The sequence below is a fragment of the Gobio gobio genome (genome assembly GCF_949357685.1).
Source record: "Gobio gobio genome assembly, chromosome: 24".
Lineage (NCBI taxonomy): Eukaryota > Metazoa > Chordata > Actinopteri > Cypriniformes > Gobionidae > Gobio > Gobio gobio.
Genome location: NC_137120.1, coordinates 24,910,900 through 24,926,561, shown reverse-complemented (window position 1 = coordinate 24,926,561; position 15,662 = coordinate 24,910,900). Strand labels below are relative to the sequence as shown.

The 15,662-nt window shown below is 38.1% G+C and overlaps 1 protein-coding gene across 2 annotated transcripts; it reads right to left on the bottom strand.

Moving 5' to 3' along the window:
- Positions 1 to 33: 33 nt before the first annotated feature.
- Positions 34 to 14,787, bottom strand: pdcd4b (programmed cell death 4b). Of its 2 annotated transcripts, none has more exons than XM_079807146.1 (12): positions 14,700 to 14,787; positions 14,157 to 14,244; positions 13,568 to 13,870; positions 10,396 to 10,490; positions 10,206 to 10,319; positions 9,831 to 10,052; positions 3,427 to 3,524; positions 3,229 to 3,346; positions 2,973 to 3,080; positions 2,782 to 2,892; positions 2,564 to 2,703; positions 34 to 720 (listed from the first exon to the last, which is right to left on the bottom strand). In XM_079807146.1, the coding sequence occupies exons 2-12, from the start codon at positions 14,197 to 14,199 to the stop codon at positions 660 to 662; spliced, it is 1,413 nt and encodes a 470-aa protein (XP_079663272.1). In that variant the 5' UTR covers positions 14,200 to 14,244; positions 14,700 to 14,787; the 3' UTR covers positions 34 to 659. The 2 variants fall into 2 exon arrangements, with proteins under 2 accessions (XP_079663272.1, XP_079663273.1); XM_079807147.1 differs by having other exon boundaries at positions 14,390 to 14,706.
- Between the last annotated feature and the right edge of the window lie 875 nt (positions 14,788 to 15,662).

Below are 15,662 nucleotides of genomic sequence, written 5' to 3'. Positions count from 1 at the left end.
GTCCATCCATCCATCAAATAAAGAACTCCCAAGTACCAGTAATGACAAACTTTATTATTTATTTGCCAACCACTTTAAACAGAGCAAGTAAGTTAGGTACGTTTCACATCCACCAGTCTACTGAAATATAAAAATAAATGTTCTCGACACTTCTGTGAAATGATCCCAGCTGCTGTACATTGCTCAGTTTTGTCCTTTCATCAGTAACCATCAGAAATGACACCTTTGAAAAGTCAAAGAGAAAATAAACTCAAGCACAGCATACAAAAAGCAGCCCAGGAGGGAGAAAGAGCTTCCAACTCACATGCCCCCACTTATAAAGCTATGTACACAAATCCACAAGTCTCTACAAACACTGCTAGCTGGAGAACAGGAGTGGCAGTGAACTCGGCAATACAAAACATGGAATGACTAAGTCATAAGTGTGGCACTTTCAGGATTAGCTTATAAAAGTCACATCAGAAGAATCGAGGGGGATTTACATCTCCTTCCGATTTGAAAAGTGCCTGGCCCTTCGGTCACATTGTGTTCTGACAGGAGGAAAGTTTTTAGTACTTAAACTTGCATGACAAATACAAGCAACTTAAAGAAATACAGAACTCCAGTGAGCATCAAAACTGGAGCAGCTGCCACAGAAATGGCTTGTGGGACTCCTGAACTCAGAAGCTTTCCAGTTTGAGGCGTCCACCATCTCCTTCACTCATGAATCGCTTTCGGCCCCTGACAAAAAACAAAAAAATATTAGTAAGTTAATTTGGGTACATGACAAAGGATTTTTTATGTAATAATACTAATATCATGTAATACTAATAAAGCATGTAATAATAATAATAATAAATATATAAATACATATTTTTATATATTACTATTCAGAAACATAAATTATTAATAATAATATATTTTGTAATAATAAATAATAATATATTTCATAAGAAATATGACAAAGGAAAGAACTATTTTATTTGGGTGCAAGACTAAAATAATTTTTAAAAAGTAAACAAAAGTTAATTTGGGTACATGACATTTTTTTATGTAATAATATATCATTTAATAATAATAAATCATCTAATCATAATACATATATAAATACATATTTTTATATATTACTATTCAGAAACAAATGATTAATAATAATATATTTTGAAATAATAATAATAATACACATTTCATAAGAAATATGACAAAAGAAAGAACTATTTTATTTTGGTGCAGGACTAAAATAATTTTTAAAAAGTAAACAAAAGTTAATTTGGGTACATGACAAATGATTTGTATGTAATAATGCTAATAATAATATGTCATAATTATAAATATATAAATGCATAATTTGTTATAAATTATTACCATTCATAATAATAATACATATTACATAATTATTTGTCGTATCCAAATGAAAGTTTTATGTAATACTACTACAACTGATAATATTTATGTAATAATAATAATAATAATAATAATAATAATAATAAACACATTTTGTAAGAAATATTACAAAAATAACTATTTTATTTGGGTACATGACTCTATGTAATAATAATACTAAAAATAATATATTATGTAGTAATAATAATAATATATACTACTACTAATAATAATAATAAGAAATATATAAATAATATTTTTTATATTACCTAATAATATAACTAATTAATAAATAACAACAATAATAATAAATCGTTTTTTCTTGTCATATTTCTTAAAGGGGTGGTTGCATGCGATTTCACTTTTTAAACTTTAGTTAGTGTGTAATGTTGCTGCTTGAGCATTAACAGTATCTGCAAAGTTACAGTGCTGAAAGTTCAATGCAAACGGATATATATTGTCTTTTAAAGTTATGGCAGTTTATTGCCTACAAAAACGGCCGGTTTGGACTACAACAAGCTTCTTTCCGGGTTGGTGACATCATAAACCCTTGCTATTAACATAAACACTGCCCCCGCGAACACGCAACAAAGTGGGCGAGGCCACGTCACAGTCATTACGAAAGAGAGAGAGCTGCTGCAGAGCTACAAACTACATTTGGCCATCTAACCAATCTAAGACCATTGCGTTTTTCGGAGGGATGGGCTTCACAGAAGCAGGAAGCAAACAAGCCGTTCAAAGGACAGTGGAGACAGCGGTGTGGAATAAAGGTAAAATATAAGAAAAATATGGCGTTAAAAAAAAAAAAAGAAGTATCAAGACATGTTATACTGCGCCCCATAAACACAACCAAGCCTAGAAAAAAAACACAGAACCACCCCTTTAAGAAAATTATATTTCATTTGGGTAGGACTAAAATAAATTTGATATAATTAATAATAATTAATTTTTTGTAATCATTTGTATATATTAAAACTATTCATATGTCAATAAATACTTTTTAATAATATTGAATATTTCTACACATTAATATTCATAATAAATTAATTTTTATATAATAAATGATTAATGCAAAATTATACATATTTTTATACATTACTGCTATTCATAATACATATAATTCATAACAATGTAATTAATAATAATGCAAAGTTTTGCCTTTATACAAAAAAAGAACATAAAACAAAAAGCACTCCCTCACCGACAAGGACAGAGGTCCCGGAGTGTTCTATCTATGACCCCGGCATTAAAGCTCTGCTCCACAAACTGCTCCAGGAGCGAGTACGCACATGGCACATCAATACTGATATCTGCCATGTCCATGTAGACTCTTTCAAATCCCTGTAAGAGGAGATAACTCTGATAAGAAGCACTTTTAAGGCTGCAGTAATTGAAAGTGACCAGCAGGTGGCGTCATACCCGTCTCAACTGGTCCACAGTGATGACCGTGGAGGCGCACAGAGACTTCAGCAACTGTAGGATGATTTGAAGGGTTCTGTTGCCTTTAGACTCCAGGACCATGACAACAGCCTGAAGAAGAAGAAAAAGACAATCAGGCAGGGCCGTATCAGGCTTTCCACTTTAAATGCCTGTTTTGTTGCCGTTATTACCTCATAAACAAACTCGTGATGAAAATGTGGAACTTCCAGTTCTCTCAGGCACCGTTCGGCTTCCACGGTGTCACCTGATAACAGGTACTCCTTCAACAGGAGGTTAACCTGCAACAACAACGATTACGCAATCCGTTAGATTTACAGGCTGAATGCATGTGTTGACTCTTAATGTGCCGTGAAATCTTCCAGTTCGCCCTTTCATACACAAAGGACGATGTTATGTAACGCAGCCGGTGAGTGGGTGTGTCCTTGCCTCTTTGATTAGTTGATTGACAGGTCTCTGGCCGCCGCCCGAACCCCAGAGGCTGTCGATGCGAAGGCCGCTCCATCGGCTCATTCTCAGCAGCACAGCCGCACGGTCCAGAGCGGATCTGATGAAACGACACAAACCAAAGTCAAACATGCATTGAAAACACAGAATAAGACCCAATAAGTGTAAAACATTCAATACCTGGCATATTCACAGTCTACTCGTCCTTTGTAGCCGTCAATGAAGCTTTTTGGGAGGATGTTGTCTGCAACGGCTCGAGCGATGAACTGGCCGAGCATCTACAAGACAAAAGAAAATGGGAATTAGGCAGGTAAAGATCACTCATTCTGAAAAGAAAGAGAAAATCATTAATTAGGTCTATTAGATTTCCTTTAAGGCTTTAAAAAATAATTATTTAACATTTAATGATAGTAATAATATTACCATTGACAAATCATTACATTTTACTTTTTGATCAACTAATCTTGGTCAATTTTCCAATCACGTTGTCATGAATTAAATAAAATAATAATATAAAATGTATTAATATTTCTTGGTCCATTTTCTATTCACACTGTCATGAATAAATTAAAAATATATTTCATAATTCTAGGTAAAGATCACTCATTCTGAGAGCTTTCCACTGAAAGCATTTCGGGGGTTGACACTAAAAAAGGAACTGAAATAATTAGGAATTAAAATAGGCATATATTCATATATTTAAAGCTGCAAAAACTTGCAAATAATACAGTTATATATTTCAATATTTCACATGAAATGCTACCTTTTGGTCAACTCTAATCTAGGTCCATTTTCAAATCACACTTGTGAATAAAAGAAAAATTATTTAAAAAGAAAAATATGTCATAATTCCAGGTAAATATCACTCATTCCGAGAGCTTTCCACTGAAAGCATTTCCAGATTTCTTGTTGACACTAAAAAAGGAACTGAAATAATTAGTAATTAAAATAGGCCTATATACATTTATTTTTAAAAGCTGCAAAAACTTGCAATTAATAAAAATATATAAACAGTAATGTTTCACATAAAATGTTACTTGTTCAAATCTAATCTAGGTCGTCCATTTTCAGATCACACTTAAAATATTAAAATAAAAATTATTAAAAAAAAATTAAATAGAATAATATTTCTTGGTCCATTTTCTATTTACACTGTCATGAATAAAATAAATAAATACATAAAATAATATATCTAATTCCAGGTAAAGAGATCACTCATTCTGAGAGCATTTCCATATTTCTTGTTGACACCAAAAAATCTATTTTAATTCCTAATTATTTCAAAGCTACAAAAAAATACAAATAATAAATATTATTAAACAATAATATTTAACATAAAATGTTACTTTTTGGTCAACTCTAATCTAGGTCAATTTCTAAATCACACTTGTGAATACAATAAAGATCATAAATAAAAAAAGTAATATTTCTTGGTCCACTTTCTATTCACAACGTCATGAATTAATTAAAAAAAATATATTAATTTCAGAGACCTTTCCACATTTCTATCCCACCCCCCACTGAAATAATTAGTTATTAAAATTGGCTATATGAATTTCTTTAAAGCTGCAAAATCTTGCAAATAATACAAATGTTAAATATTATTCAACAGTAATATTTCACATAAAATGTTACTTTATGGTCAACTCCAATCTAGGTCATCCATTTTTTAGATAAAATATAAATTTTAAATTAAATAAAGTAATATTTCTTGTTCCATCTTCTATTCGCACTGTCATAATAAAATAATAAATATTTAAAATGTTCACTCATTCTAAATGTTTTCCACTGAAGCATTATATTTCTTGTTTACACACACACACACACACACACACACACACACACACACACACACACACACACACACACACACACACACACACAGGATCCAAAAAGGAACTGAAATCAGTTAACACAGCAGATATTGAATTTAAAAGTGCATAAAAAGCCCAAAGTTCCTCATTGTGACATTTTTATGAAATTCCATTGAAATTGTAAACAGAGCAGTTGTGTGCACAGCTGGAGGGAACACACTGTCAAGTAATGCATTAATACACATCAGTTCATAATAGAGTAGGAGGTCAATATTTGTACACATGCTGTTTTGGCACGTCTACCCTTTGTATTCGGACCGTATTGAGAGTGACGGGGAGAAAGGGTTGCGTTTGCCACATTCTAGCACTCAAACAACATCTGCTCTTGTGTATGGAGTGAAGGCCGACAGGAGAGAGCTGGGTAAATGTGTTTGTACAGCAGAGAGTGTGTTTGGAGGCACAGCGCTGACCCAGCATTCTGCACACGGCCCAGACAAAAGCACAAGCTCTGGTGTTTATGAAACCAAAGGAAACAGCTGAAAGTTTCTTCTGACTGGTTCATCCGCACCACCAGACACGCTCCGACCACAGAGTTTTTATTGTTAACCGCAGCTCATCAAACACGCTTTTAGCAAAGCAAACATGAAGATGCACCGGAGCTTAGAAACTGTGGCAAATGTTACGCTGCAAAAACCTGCGCCTCAGCTAGAGCGCTTCATGATTATGAACTTTAGCTGATGATTAAATGTCATACAAATAATTGATTAATGTCTTCTGTTCATGCCACTTAAATTCACCTCAAGAAATCATTAATTCATTTTTTATGTGGATTCATAATAAAAAATAAGCATATTATATATATATATATAAAATTAATTTTCATTAAAGGGGTCATGAACTGCATTGTTGTATAATGTTTCCTGGGGTGCACTTATAATGTTAGTATGATTTTTACATGAAAAATTGTCAAAAATGGTAAATTAATTTTCGAGAGGTTTGCATATGAAATAAGTAATTTCACTGATAAACTTTCACTGTTTGATAGTATGTTATGGCATTACTGTCGGGTTAATATCTTACAGTAAAAGTCTGTTAGCAAATCCTGCGCCGAAATTGTGACTGATTAACCAAAGAATCCACAGTGAAATTTAACGAACAAACAAATAATGCTCTGAGACATTAGCCCTTTCCTAGCATTAGGACCCTTTGGAAGGTAATGTTATTTTTAATCCAGATTCTGTATCTCTCTTCTTTCCTTCTCTCACTAACGCTCCAGGGGGCAGGGCCAAAGATGTGATGATGTAGAAGTAGGCATTAATTTGAATTTGCAGAGGCGGTCTTTCGTCACACTATTACATCACAATGTGACAAAATCCGAAACGAGTCATTTCAGAGCTTGGTTCCAATAAAAGCTGTTTTTGGACTAACAAGGAAGGTTTGAATTCTGAAACGTACAGGATGTTTTTATAGTGCAATGACCTCTAATGTGTCAAAAGATCAAGAGAATTTTGATTTCTCAATTCATGACGCCTTTAAAGCTTTGAAAACTGCCATTAAGTATAAAATAAGTAGCAGGGTTTTTCCTACATTGAACATATTTTGGCGGCCACCAAAACAAATTTTTGTCCCGCCAAAGCCTTTTGATCAGTTATTGTGATTTATGAGTGATGTAGATGACCAGACTGATCTCATGAGATAACGTATGTATGACACACCAATTCGCTATGTCATTTTGGTGTGCTATCAAGACGCATAATCGCTTTTTTAGCGTGTTTATGAACGCCGTTTCATTCTATCCCCCTACACTGCCCCTACCCCTAAACCTACCCATCACACACACACACACACACACACAGCCCCTAAACCTACCCATCACAAGAAACATTCTGCATTTTTACATTTTCAAAAAAAACATAATTTAGTATGTTTATAAATCCATTTACATTCACGCGGAATCACACGGCGTTGACATACACGCGGAATCACACGGCGTAGACATACACGCAGAGATGATGGTTCGTTTCGCCGTACACATGCACGCGGAATCACACGGCGTAGACATACACGTGGAATCACACGGCGTAGACATACACGCGGAGATGATGGTTAGTTTTGGCGTACACATGCACGCGGAATCACACGGCGTAGACATACACGCGGAGATGATGGTTCGTATCGCCGTACACATGCACGCGGAATCACACGGCGTAGACATACACGCGGAGATGATGGTTCGTTTCGGCGTACACATGCACGCGGAATCACACGGCGTAGACATAAACGCGGAGAAGATGGTTCGTTTCGGCGTACACATACACACGGAATCACACGCCGTAGACATACATGCGGAGATGATGGTTCGTTTCGGCGTACACATGCACGCGGAATCACACGGCGTAGACATACACACGGAATCACACGCCGTAGACATACACGTGGAGATGATGGTTCGTTTCGGCGTACACATACACGCGGAATCACACGGCGTAGACATACACGCGGAGATGATGGTTCGTTTCGGCGTACACATACACACGGAATCACACGCCGTAGACATACACGCGGAGATGATGGTTCGTTTCGGCGTACACATACACGCGGAATTACACGGCGTAGACATACACGCGGAGATGATGGTTCGTTTCGGCGTACACATACACACGGAATCACACGGCGTAGACATACACGCGGAGATGATGGTTCGTTTCGGCGTACACATACACACGGAATCACACGCCGTAGACATACACGCGGAGATGATGGTTCGTTTCGGCGTACACATACACGCGGAATTACACGGCGTAGACATAAACGCGGAGAAGATGGTTCGTTTCGGCGTACACATACACACGGAATCACACGCCGTAGACATACACGCGGAGATGATGGTTCGTTTCGGCGTACACATACACGCGGAATCACACGCCGTAGACATACACACGGAGATGATGGTTCGTTTCGGCGTACACATGCACGCGGAATCACACAGCGTAGACATAAACGCGGAGAAGATGGTTCGTTTCGGCGTACACATACACACGGAATCACACGCCGTACACATACACACGGAGATGATGGTTCGTTTCGGCGTACACATGCACGCGGAATCACACGGCGTAGACATACACGCGGAATCACACGGCGTAGACATACACGCGGAGATGATGGTTCGTTTCGGCGTACACATGCACGCGGAATCACACGGCATAGACATACACGCGGAGATGATGGTTCGTTTCGGCGTACACATACACACGGAATCACACGGCGTAGACATACACGCGGAGATGATGGTTCGTTTCGGCGTACACATACACGCGGAATCACACGCCGTAGACATACACACGGATAGCTCAAAATGCGTACAGATAACACGCCATTTGGCTTTGTTTACGCAAAGTCATGATGTCATGTTGAGATGACTGCTGCGCTTGCGATAGGGCACATGTTAACTGAGTGACAGAGAGAACGAGCAGAGAGCCCTCACCCGCGCGCACTCTCTCCGTCTTCAAAATAAGCACCGTCTTAGCTTTCTAATATTTCACATGTTACGTTAATCAAAATCAAAAGGTCGGAAGAACGAATCCATGTTGCACGTGGCGCATTCAGACATTTTTTTCCTTGAATTACCGCTGGGTGTGAATTGCGCTCAAAAAAACGTTGACTCTTCTCTGACCAGCTGACATAAACCATAATTTCAATAAACGGGAAACAAATCCTATCCCGTTATTAAGTGTTTTCTGTGTGTTGACAAATCTTTTGAGATGTTCTAACAGACGGGATTCGCACACAACGCGTCTGCTGATGTCAGATTCGCAACCTAATGACTCCTTTGAACCGAATCATTTTAACAACTGGTTAGAACAATTGATCTGACCAACACTGAACTAATGAATCAGTTTAATCATTTACTCAGAACACCTATGAAATGAGAACACAAGTGTGCTTACTCAATTTAGCAAGAGTGGATAGTAAGTTTAGTAGTAAGTAGTAATAATTAAGTTTTAATTATCCAGTCTTTCAGCTTATTTATGTTGACAATGTGTAGTAAAATAAATAGCCTAAAATCATTTAGATTAGACTGGAGTGAGGTGAAACCAGAACAAAGTTGTTATCAGCTAGCTGATAATTTTATGAAATTGTATATGGCAGAAAATTAGGCTATTTGTTCATTTTTTTAATATTGATATGATTATATACCAAAACAATTAACTGTAAATAGTGTAAAAAAAAAAAGGAAAGAGGAACAAAAACGAACATCAAGGTATAAAATAAGCAAAAATGACTAACTGTTTCTTTGAATTTATTTAAAATGTATTGTCAGTATTGCGCTTGCAGATCACGTGGGTAGGGTACTTTTTACTGTGTGTTTGTGTGTGTGTGTGTGTGTGGATGACCATGTCTGTCAGCCACCACCGAAGACCATTTTTGACCCAGGAAAAACCCTGATTATGATAATATATAAAATTATATATAATGCTAAAAATATTAACAAAGATTTCTCTTTTTGGTCAGCCTGGTCCACTTACCAATTACACTCATGATTATAATACAATACATAATATTATAGAATATAATAATAAGTATAGTAGATTTTATAAATTTCTGTATATTAAGGCCCAACAGATGCAGACTGGTGTAACACACCAATCCAACAAAACCCAACAAACGTGTTTGTTGCTGTTTGTCTGTGCGGTGTGAATTGGCCTTTATATCGGTGCAATAGTTACAGACACCTTAAACTCAGGTACACTGGCTTTAGCGTGTTACCTGTGGAGCCCCTGGCGTGTCCAGCACCAGGTCGGGCAGCTCTTTGAGCAGCTTGTGGAAGGAGGCCTCCACGTCACTAGCCGTAAGCACTCGCCCGCAGAGCTCGCTGAGCAGTCGTGACGTCAGTTCCCTGTGACTGGCTTTCGCTTCCAGCGCTAGCGATACGGCTAGCATGGGCACGTCCCCACGCATGCCACTCAGGTTCAGCTCGGCAAGCAGTTCCTTAAGGAACAGGGTGAGATGTACTGATTAAAATGAGAATACAATGTTCCACAGGTTTGCACATGTTTGTTTACTCATAAAAGTAATGACACCGATTAGATATGAAAGGGCAAAAGCCGTCTCCTCATTCAACAACACAGTCATAAATCTCACCGCTACTTCATTAGCATCCCCATGCTCAAAGTACTCTTGAACAATAGGAGTGACTGTCTTCTCAAATGTCTCTTCGTCCAGAGGGAGGACGACCGTCTCGTATACGCAGTTCTCCTGGAGAAACACAAAGTTTGAGTGCCAACTTGCATGGTTAAAAACCAAAAGCGAGTGCGTATTGTGTGGTTCCTACCTGCTCCGCATCGTAATTGGGATCTTTAATATCAACTTCCTCTACGTCATAAACTTCCCCTGGTGTTCCCCATACACCTTTACCGCCAGCCCCACCTACGGATAAAAAAAAAAAACACCACATCTTTTCAAAACAATAAAATGCATTGGAGGAACTTTGAAAGTGATGTCATGTCGAAAATGGAAAGAAGAACGAAAACCATATGACTCTATCAGTGCCTTCTGCTGTGGCACGTGAAAGTACATACTGTTGCTGCCACTGTCATGTTAACCGCACAGTGTCGTCCCTTCTGAAACGGTTCCCCTAAACAGAGCCGGGCCCCTGTAATTAACAGCTGGTGACATCATCTCTCTATATGTGCAGAGCCCTGACCACAAGTGTCAAACTGATACTGAACCAAGAAATAGAAACTGATTCTAACCAAACTGGTAAAAAGCACCAGAGCAGTATGTGCACGCAAGGCTTGAGTGGCATCCATTAGATGTTCTGCTACACACCGCTCTAATCCGATATGACTATTTCTTTTGAGGAACATAAAAGAAGATACATTCTGTTCTTTTTCCATAAAATGGAAGTCAAAAGGCTACAATGATTATCACATGACAGAATTTTTCTTTTAGGATGACAATCTTTTGGTTAACTATTTCACTTTTGGCTGGAGTTAAAGGTTGTATTATGCAAGTGCTAAAATTGAAGAAAAAAATTAAAATTATAATAATAATAAAATATATATGGGACAGGGCCCTCCTTTCCAGCTTTCCAAAAAACAAATCTTTTTTTTTTTTAAGTATCATGACATACATCCGAGCGATTCAGATTATTGAAAAAGAAGATAAATAAAAATGTAGGGTGAACACTTGGTTCTATCCATTGGTTGGTGACATAGGCCGTAAAAAAAATATGGACGACGCGACTTCATTGACTTCCGCTGACCATAGTTGAAGCTTTCATAGGCCCGCTCACGGCGCTGACATCTTGGGGCCGAGTCTGCGCAGTAGCGATCTCTGGACCGGAGTTGCGCATTAGCGAACAGGAAGTAGAGGCGCGATTGTCAAGAGCCCACCCACACTCTCACAGATGCAGAACAATTCATTATGTTGGTGTGAAATAAACAGTTATAGAAATGTAGAAATTAAAGCTAAAGCTCCAATCTCCTCCCAAAAATCCCGGAAAAAGTCCGTTAGTGCCTCAGTGACAACTTCACTCAGAGAAGCCGTCAATCTCAGCTGTCAATCATGACGTCATACCCCCCGTTTTTATAGCATCACATAACTCACTAAAACTTATTTAAAAAACGAACACTTGAAATGAAATCATCGTAATAAAAACTGCCTAAAATGACAGAAACCATCTTTAGGACACAATTATTTGAAGTGTAATTGAATTGTTTAGTGTGTCTCGCGTCCATTCAAATACATGGAGGGGTGGGGTTTAGGAGCTATACTGGGACCGGCCACCGGGGGGCGATCGAGGCGCGGAAGCTTCAGTTTCTGACAGGAGCACTACAGGCTTGGTTGGTGATTGTTTGGAGGCAGAAAGGGGCGGGGTTTAAACTGATGAAATTGAGCCTGACACTTCACCCAAAAATCAACTTCCCATTTTGATAAAGAATTACCAGAAGTTTAAGAAAAACACATGGTGAAACCGTTTACAAGATTAACATGCATTTCGAAATATATGTTTGCTCCTACTAGATCAAATTGCTATTTGACAATGAAAATATTTGTCATCAATTTGTAATTTCTTATTTAAGGGCAAAACAACACTACTGGCCTCTGCCTAAGCCTGACCGCTAAGATGATTGTCATTATGCTGTAATCCACTTTTCAGGCCTACATGGATTAAGTGGGGCATTCTACCTTATGTATGGCAATCCCAAACCAACTACATTTTCACTAACGCCTGCTTCTGAAGGATTCTGGCCAAAAAAAGCAAACAAGATCTCCTGCCCTGCCCTGCGGGCTGACTTAACCAGCAGTTACATAACACAAACAGGGCCGACTGAGCCAACGCAGAGGGAATCAAAAAGAGAAGTCTGCCATTAAGTCATCATGCGGGTGATGGGGGAGGTGGAAAGGTCAGGAGGGGACAATAATCTCAGCTAAAATACTCATCTAGACGATTAAATGATCACCGTCAGACACAAAGAGAGTCGAGTTGTTGTTTTTTTGCAGGCTTGGCATTATGTTAGCAAGTCAGCATACATGTAGCGTACAGTCATGTAGACCGTTTCTGCAAGCCAGACCTTTCCTAATCAATTCAGGTCTGTTGCGCTCAGGGACGTTGAACCCTCTACAAAGGACCACTGGGTAAAACAACATCTGAATGAATGGGAGTGACCATCGGTTATGAATGTATGTGTGAATGTGGGTGGAGTTCGGTAGCTGAAGTGTGTCAGTCTGTTCACTCAAGCCATCTTAGGTGTATATGACATTCTTCTTTCAGGCGAATACAATCGGAGTCATATAAAAACAATGTCCTGGCTCTTCCAAGCATTATAATGGCAGTGAATGGTAGCCCAAAAAGTATATCCATCCATTATAAATGTACTCCACACGGCTCCGGGGATTAATAAAGTCCTTCTGAAGCGAAGCCATGCGTTTGTGTAAGAAAAATATCCATTACACATTATAAAGTAAAATATCTATCTAGCTTCCAGTGGACCGCCTACTGTATTAAACTTACAAAGAAAGAGTACGCTTTTGGAAGGCGGTCAGGCGGAAGCTATATATTTTACTTTAAAACGTTAAATATGGATATTTTTCTTACAAAAACCCAAGCTTCAGAAGGCCTGGGTACTTTTATAATGGATGGATACACTTTTTTGGGCTGACATTATAAAGCTTGGAAGAGCCAGGACAATTTTGAACTCTGATTGTATTTGTCTAAAAGAAGAATGTAATTTACACCTAGGATGGCTTGAAAGTGAGTAAATCATAGGGGACATTTCAGTTTTGGGTGAACTATCCCTTTAATTTGTTTTGAAAACATAAACAAAGCCTAAGTGCACTGGACTTCCGGAACTTTCAGAATTCCAAATGCAATTTATTCGTATTTATGTGCATTCCAAGATCAATTAAGTCCAGAATGTTTTGGTCCTTTGGGATAGACGTGAATGTAGTTATGGTTCATGGTATGAATGGGCTTTAAGGGATGAAAACAGCAATCGTACCTTTCTTCGGCAGGCCTCGTCCCTTGCCCATCCTCGACCTCCGGTTAAGCAGTTTGCCCTTAGGGCTGGTGGGCGGAACCGTGGCCCGGACCACATCGCCATTATCACTCAGCGAGTCGCCCCGGCCTGAATCTCGGGAGGAGTTCTTCCTCAGACGTCTCTTCACCTTGGCCTTGAGTTTTGCCTCGTGAATGCTGCCGGTGGGGGCCAATATCCAGTTTCCATTGATCTCTTTATTGACATTTCCAGTGAAGGGGCTGTCCTCGTCCCCGGAGGGGAAGGAATCGCTAAGATTTCCAGCCTCTGTGGATCACAATATATGAATATGCATGACAACTTTGATTATATTGAGACTAAATATACATAAAAATAGCATTAGCACTAAGGGGCCAAAGTTTGGGCCCATTCAAGGACTTTATTCCACTGAGAGAGTAAAAACAAGTGATAGCCCTGACCTTGGCAACTTCACCGAGACTTATCATATCAAGAACCAACTATAAGGGCAAATAGTTCTCATACACTGACCTAGTAACATTTAAAATTATTTAAAAAAAATCACATGTCGCGATAAAATTCAACTTGAACTTACCAACGGGGTTTGCATTAAGCCATGCCTCACAGTCAGTTGCCATGGTTAAGGAATTAAGTATTTCAGCGTATGAAATGTGCTTTTGCACCTAGGAATGCAGAGATATTAATGTTAATATGTCTAAAGCATAAATGAATAAAATACATGAAAACATTCAGACAGTTGCTCCAATCAGCAGCGTCCATTTGGCTCATACACAAGCCTGATACAATGAATGGATGCATTAACGTTACCATAACAGACAGGAGATCTGCAGTCTCAAAAACAAAGTGTTTTGGCGAAGCAATGCTTAGTTTTCATAATCGTTTTATCAAGGTGTTTTAAATTTGACGTAGAGCACGCATTTCATATGGTGTTATGTGCACGCGCAAATGCACGAGCGCAACATAAACATAAACAAAGCCTCGGACGTGCAGCGAACAAACGCGTTTTTGTCGTTATTTGACGCAGCGTGTGAGGTAAAACATTCAAAAGTGATATATATATCGCAAAATAAGTTTCTTTCAAACAACAGCCAGTCGATGAAGAACAAATCCTACTAACCTGCTTTATCGCGTCGCCCAAGTTCGAGCTTACACTCTCCGCTGGTGTTGATTCAATGTTCTCTGCCCAGCAACTCGATAGCGTAATGCTGCCCTGCGAGCTCTCTGATTGGTCAGAATAATAGAGGCGGATAGCAAAGTGACCAATGAAAATTGAGTTCTGATGAAGCAGATCTTTCTCGTATTTTCTACGAGGCGTTCGTTAAAGATCGTGACTTTCCGCCGCCCGGCGATGGACACTGGAACAGAAGTGATGTCATTATGTAACAGATTGCGCATGGGTGAGGATGAAGTCACTTTCTCTCCGTTATATTATTCAACTGACCCATTTTAAAAAAAATACGAAGGGCTATTTCATAATGTACAAGCCTACACTTAGTTTCACATAAATATCAAGCCACGCTATTTTCCAAAATGTTTATTCAATATTTGCATCAACGCAACCCAAAATAATTATACAGATTTTTCTTTCAGAAAATGGGATGCTATTATTAAACAGAATATAAAACAGAAGAGAAAAAGTTTTCCAGAACCATTCCAATAATAAACTTGCATTATAACACGTGCACACACACACACACACACACACACACACACACAGTTGTTTTTATCTTTAAACAATAAATTTAATATTAGATAAATAAGCATGGTCCAGTTCAAGTATCCCTAAAGTCTGAGTTCTGTGTACAGCAATGATGAAAAGCAAAAGCAAAATAGTATTACAGACATTAAGTTACAATGATGTTTTAGCATTTTGAGTCTTTCACTATACCTGACCACCTAAAAGGCACTTTAGAAAAATGAATATTTCAAGCATGAAACAGATTCAAAACCTGAACACAGACAAAAAAATAATAAAATCACATAAAATGCAATACAACAGAATATTCACAAGTATTAACCTGAGGATAATTTTACACCTCTTCAAATTTAAATAGAAATCGAAATAAGGCACTTCTGAAGT